Source organism: Myxocyprinus asiaticus, chromosome 37 (genome assembly GCF_019703515.2).
Source record: "Myxocyprinus asiaticus isolate MX2 ecotype Aquarium Trade chromosome 37, UBuf_Myxa_2, whole genome shotgun sequence".
NCBI classification, from domain to species: Eukaryota; Metazoa; Chordata; class Actinopteri; order Cypriniformes; family Catostomidae; genus Myxocyprinus; species Myxocyprinus asiaticus.
Genome location: NC_059380.1, coordinates 22695308 through 22701307, shown reverse-complemented (window position 1 = coordinate 22701307; position 6000 = coordinate 22695308). Strand labels below are relative to the sequence as shown.

Below are 6000 nucleotides of genomic sequence, written 5' to 3'. Positions count from 1 at the left end.
AAAAAAAAAAATTAACAAATAATTGATTGTGTATACACAGTATATATATATATATTTTTTTCCATTTGGTTGTGATTTGGAGATCTCTAATAATAATAATAATAATAATAATAATAATAATAATAATAAATAAAAACACTTGCTGAAAAGCTGTTGTATGGATCCTGTTATCAAATAGAGAAGTTCTATTACAGTCTCTTTATGGAGTGGTGCAACACAGAACTCAAGCATTCCTGTCAGTGCAGTGTCGTAATAAACTTGATATCAGTAGGATTTGACGTAGATTCCAGGAGAGAAGGATATGAAGACTATCCTTTGGCAAACTGTGTGATATGTTTACCCTGCAAGTCACTTACGCATTCTGAGTGCTCTAGTTCTTTTTGAACATTTCCACTAAATGTGTATACGCCTACTGTAAGTGGTGCAATCCCTGCAAAGTCCTTATTCTTCAGTTCAGAATTTTTCATGCCTATTGATTTCTGTGCTATAACTGAAAGCAGGATTCCCTGTATTTTTGATCATCTGAGTAAATCTGTAAACAATAGCAGGTTTGGATACATATACTCATTCTTAATTGTTACAATTTAACACATTTTAGAATAATAGTAAAATCATCAGACTTATGGAAGCATGAGAATCAGGGCTAGACATTACATTTTTTATTATAGGGCAATATTTGCCACTGGGATTAGATTTTTAGGGGTATTTTAATTCTTATAAGGCATTAAGAGAAATAAAACAATGTTTTCTTTTTATGTAAAATACTTGAATTTAATTAATTTGGTGGCATTTTCGCACCAAACTCCCATTACTTTCTGACCCTGATGAGAACTATGCAGTGACTAAAAATAAAAACGATCTGATATTTTAATTATTCAAAGTAGCCTTGATTACAGCTGTGCACAGTCTGGGCTTTCTCTCATGCAGCTTCATAAGGGAATTCACCTGAGATAACATTAAAGGAGTTCACATATAAGGGTACTTGTTGGCTGCATTATTATTTAAAGTTCAGTTTTGCAAAGGAATTCCTACATGGGCTGATAACTTTTTAGACAAAGTTATATTTGTCCAAAAACTTAAGTATAAACCTCCAAATGTCAACTGATTTTTAAGATCATGAGAACAAATTCAGCCAAGTGTGCCCAAACATTTGACTGGTGGTGTACAGTATATTATAGTAATGTGTTTCCCCCCAGTTTGGAATGCCCAATTCCCAATGCGCTCTAAGTCCTCATGGTGGCGTAGTGACTTGCCTCAATCCGGGTGGTGGAGGACGAATCTCAGTTGCCTCCGCATCCGAGACCGTCAATCCGTGCATTTTATATCACACGGCTTATTGAGCACGTTACCGTGGAGACATAGCGCGTGCGGAGGCTTCACACTACTCTCTAATGAATCCATGCACAACTCACCACGTGCCCCACCGAGAGCGAGAACCACACATTATAGCGACCACGAGGAGGTTACCCCATGTGACACTACCCTCCCAAGCAACCGCGCCAATTTGGTTACTTAGGAGACCTGTCTGGAGTCACTCAACACACCCTGGATTCAAACTCACGACTCCAGGTGTGGTAGTCAGCGTCTTTACTCGCTGAGCTACCCAGGCCCAGTAATGTGGTTTTGAAGCTGGAGTGTCAATTTGTGATCTGTAAGAAACATCCTCCCCTCACCCCCCAAAAACAAAACAAAAAGTCAGAAGTGTCCAATTCTCAATCAAAAATTTATTGAAACAATGTTGCATTTGACAAGAGCAAAACAATACATATATTACTCCTATTTAAATTACTAGAATTAACTTGCATCAATTCAGTTCACAGTATGTATTTGTCAGTCACTCAAATAAATAAATACAATATTGATTTTAATCCACAACACTTCTCAACAGTTGCAATTGCAGTCCAATTGTAGCTTGACATAAAGGCTACTACAGTTCATAGTTACTAATGTCCACATAAACGGAATATTTCCGCGTTTCAAAATGCGTTAGTCCCTCAGTCAGCAATAGTGAACTAAAGGTGGCTTTCCAACCCATTGCACATATGAAACCGGGGGGTGGGGGGCCGCCTGCAAGTTTTTCCAACACAGCTCGTGCCACCAGACAACTATGTTCATCCGCTACCAAGACAACCACTGTTTCCCACGGAGGATAAGATGCAGGGGCAGGGTGGAATGTACCGTGCGCACAGTTCCAAGAGCTCCACTCTCTCTTTCAGCCCCTTTACATGACGCAGCAGTCAACGGCGGCTGTTGCAGAGCTCATTTGCTTTCATTCGTATAGAATGACTTCATTCTTTTATTGCAGCAATGGCATCGCGAGTTATTCAGCGTTCTTGTAGGGACAGATAAGGGATCCACTGGTTTTTGCAACGGCTCTCTTCGCAGTAGTTGCCCACGTCCTTCAGAGCCTGGCATTTCAGAGGTTGGCACTGGGAGTTCTGCGAAAAAGCATCAAATGCAACGTAAGCCAATGCCGATGATCAGAGCGTTCGATATTGCATGAGCAATGGATTGTGCAAATGCTAGCTTGAGTGTACTTACAGTGACTAGGATGCAGTGGAAGTCTCTCGGCTCGCTGTTATCTAAGGTGGTTGGCTCGCCGAGCACCTGCGCAAGGCGTCTCAGACCGGACACCCGCAGGATGTTGATGTCGTTGTCGCAGCAGAACGCCTGAAGAAGCGTAAAGTGAATCTGCAGCGCAATATCATCCTGGTCCTCCTCATCGGTGGCCAGAACGCACAGTACGACACAATCAGGATCCCTGTGAATCAAAATGAAATGCAATCAGCCTCATGTGCATAACAAGGAGCGCATCAGTCACACCGGTCTGCAGTGTAAAAGTCAGTCGAGTTCTATACTTACACAGTCATTAGTTTGGCAGATTCATAAACGCCGACTGTAAGACAGTCCTGTCTCTGTGCTGCTACCAGCAGCTCCTCTAATGCTTGGCTCACGGTGTCCATTCTGTTAAGAAAAACATGCGAATTTGGTAAGAGACCAGCTTATGATTTTCTACAGTGAGAACCACTATGATCAGCATTGGTTATGCAGGCATGCAAGGAAATAACTTACTTTTTATCAGTAATATTGCATCCAACGACTTCTTCCAGGGTCATTTTGCTTGCAAATAATAGTAATCCACAAGTCTCCAGAAAAGCTCCGAAATGGTAAAATCCAGTTAAAGTGTGTGGTCAAGAGTTTAATCCAATTATTGCTTGGGGTTGTTGTATTCCTTCGTTCGTTTCGCTGTATGAGAGGAGTTATTTCTGCCGATGAGTGGCGAAACTCGCTATATATATAGCCTTGCAGCATAGGCTTCTCCGCTCTCTTCTCTCTCATTGGTTAAAATGGTTCGGCAAGCGTCCCTTAGCTATTGGTGAACGGGGGAACTCCTGTCTACACCCCACGTGGGCTGCTTCGCGGAACCAAACCAAACAACTAGCACAACATGCACCTTGGTAGCTTTCAATTTGTTTGTTGGCTACGGAGTCCATCCGATGGAATTTCCTAATGGAAATAATGGAGTTTCCCATTTGCTTTCGCTTTGCATGTTGCAGTTAAATCCGAATCCATTGCATCATGCACAGAGTTAATGCAGCAAACGAGTAAACTCAGTTTTGAATTGCAATTGCCAGTGATATGGGAAAGGAATTGTGATTGGCTTATGTTTCCCACAAGCACAAATCGAATCATTTGGGCAGGTGTCAAAAAATGCATTAATATTATAAATGGATGGCGTGTTTGAATCTTAACACAAGTCGTCTGCAGCAGACGCTCTAGAAGGCAGTAGAGTCTCTGTCGCCTTGTTACCTGGAACTTTCATCAGCCAGGCTGTTCCAGTTCCACCGGCTTATTATAGACGGTACAGTCACAGGATCGGAGCTGTTGATGTTGTCATGGGATCTTTGTTTTGTGCTCGAGTTACGAAACACACCGCCGGGCAGCGATGCATAAACACTGAGGGCAACATCTTAGGGGGAGCTTAATTGTTAGACCGATTTAATCGTGTGATTAAAAAAATAAAAAAAAATAAAAACCTTAAGAATCAGCTCTGGCTAAAAGTACCAAATTGTGCATGTAGGCTACCCCAAGAGCAATACTTTAAAATATGCCTTGCATGTGTGAGTGCATTTATGTGTCTTTTAAGAATCTGGAATTGTATTGCTGAATATGAAATCCTTCAAATAAATCAATAAATCAAATCAATTTCAGTCAAGCGACTCTATACAATGTTCTTGTGCGCCATCTGCAGTTCAACGCTTATATGTCAACCGATGCATCATCATAAGGTTGCTCCTTTGGAAAAAAAAAAAAAAAAAGGTTTGAAATGTGGTATGAAAGTTTGTGTAAAAGTTGAATTAGTTGTAATAAAAGTATAACTTAAATCCTCAATTAAGAGTGTCACGTTGCATGTATTTTGAGGTTCAATCCAAGAATTTCAGCGATCAGTACAATCTTCTATCGACGAGTGCCGCCTACTGGTGAAAAATGTTATTGCGGTACATTTGTAAAAACCCATTGGATCCCACCGGTTACAATTGAGATCAAATATTTAGCTTAAAATTTGGAGGGTCTAAAATAGTGGTTGATGTATTTTACACGGTGTTGTTAAATATAAATAAATGTGCAGACTGTCTTGATTTCATGTGAATCTTTTTAAACGAGTGACCAGAGCCATACTTTTCACTGTGCTCCTCTGAAAGATGATGTGAGTGTCAAAGCTCCAAGGAAGCAAGCAAGACCTGCATTAATACACATACAAATACCATATTTTGTACATATAATGTTTAAAGGGTATATTGTTGATTAACTGATAAGATTGCTCTGCCTCATATAAATCATGATTGCAGGACAAGTAAACGTGTAAGCACTCGAAATTGTGACCAGTGGGAAACCACAGAGCCATATTTTACAATAAATTAAATGAAGTAAAATTACAAAGACATGCCGTTATTCTTGGTTTATCGCTACCATTTTCCCCACGATTGCTTGTTAGTTTGTGTGTGTGTGTGTGTGTGTGTGTGTGTGTGTAGGCCTACATGTTTATACTACATTGTGGTGACCAAATGTCCTCACAAGGATAGTAAAACCTGAGATCACCTACCTTGTGGGGCCCAGCCAGCGGTCCCCACGAGAGAAATGGCTTTTTTAAACATACTAAACGATGTTTTTTTGAAAATGTAAAAATGCTAAAAGGTTTCTGTGAGAGTTAGGATTAGGGGTAGCGTTAGGGGATAGAAATTATCATTAGATCTGTATAAAATCCATAAAATGCATGGAAGTCTATAGAGAGTCCCCACAATGATATAAAAACAAGTTTGTGTGTGTGTGTGTGTGTGTGTCCAGATATTCCTTACGTTGTGGGGACCAAATACCCACAAGGATAGTAAAACCCGGAATGTTTGACTTTGTGGGGACAATCAGTCGGTCCCCATGAGGAAAACTGCTTATAAATCATACTAAATGATGTTTTTTTGAAAATGTAAAAATGCAGAAAGTTTTCTGTGAGGGTTAGGTTTAGGGGTAGGGGATAGAATATAAAGTTTGTACAGTATAAAAACCATTATGTCTATGGAGAGTCCTCATAAAACATGAAAACCCTACATATGTGTGTGTGTTGCAATTTTCTACTGGGTCTTTTAGAGCAACAATTTACTCTGTAGTTTGGCTGTCAAAGGAGTAAAATACATATGCCCACTTGACTGGGGAAAGACCCTGACCACCACCCTATTTATGCTTGTGCACGTGCAGTATAGTTGCTGGTAGTTCACAAAACATTGTGATTTTGTGCCCGCGTGCAACTGATCAGTAATCAGTTGTAAATCCCGTCACACTGAGTCACGTCTACACAGGCAACAGTTATTATAATATGCTTGGGTACACATGATCGTGTGTTTATTGGCTGTGAATAACGTTAGATAATTAGCAGGACTTCAGACTACCTTCATCGTGCTCTTTGAAGAATGTCACCCAAGTGGGAAACAACTTGTCCGTAACACA

General features: G+C 40.3%; 1 protein-coding gene across 1 annotated transcript; it reads right to left on the bottom strand.

Annotated features, from left to right (window-relative positions):
- Positions 1-1704: 1704 nt before the first annotated feature.
- Positions 1705-3279, bottom strand: LOC127427686 (growth arrest and DNA damage-inducible protein GADD45 beta-like). Its single transcript, XM_051675426.1, has 4 exons — positions 3073-3279; positions 2863-2964; positions 2542-2761; positions 1705-2438 (listed from the first exon to the last, which is right to left on the bottom strand). The coding sequence occupies exons 1-4, from the start codon at positions 3114-3116 to the stop codon at positions 2325-2327; spliced, it is 480 nt and encodes a 159-aa protein (XP_051531386.1). The 5' UTR covers positions 3117-3279; the 3' UTR covers positions 1705-2324.
- Positions 3280-6000: the final 2721 nt, after the last annotated feature.

Excerpts from the sequence above, each read along its gene's own strand:
- LOC127427686 (XM_051675426.1), bottom strand. The coding sequence starts at position 3,116 with ATGACCCTGGAAGAAGTCGTTGGATGCAATATTACTGATAAAAA. Across the intron at positions 2,762-2,862 it reads TCTGCCAAACTAATGACTGT|GGATCCTGATTGTGTCGTAC; the intron begins GTAAGTATAGAA and ends TTTGATTCACAG. Across the intron at positions 2,439-2,541 it reads TCCACTGCATCCTAGTCACT|AACTCCCAGTGCCAACCTCT; the intron begins GTAAGTACACTC and ends GCTTTTTCGCAG.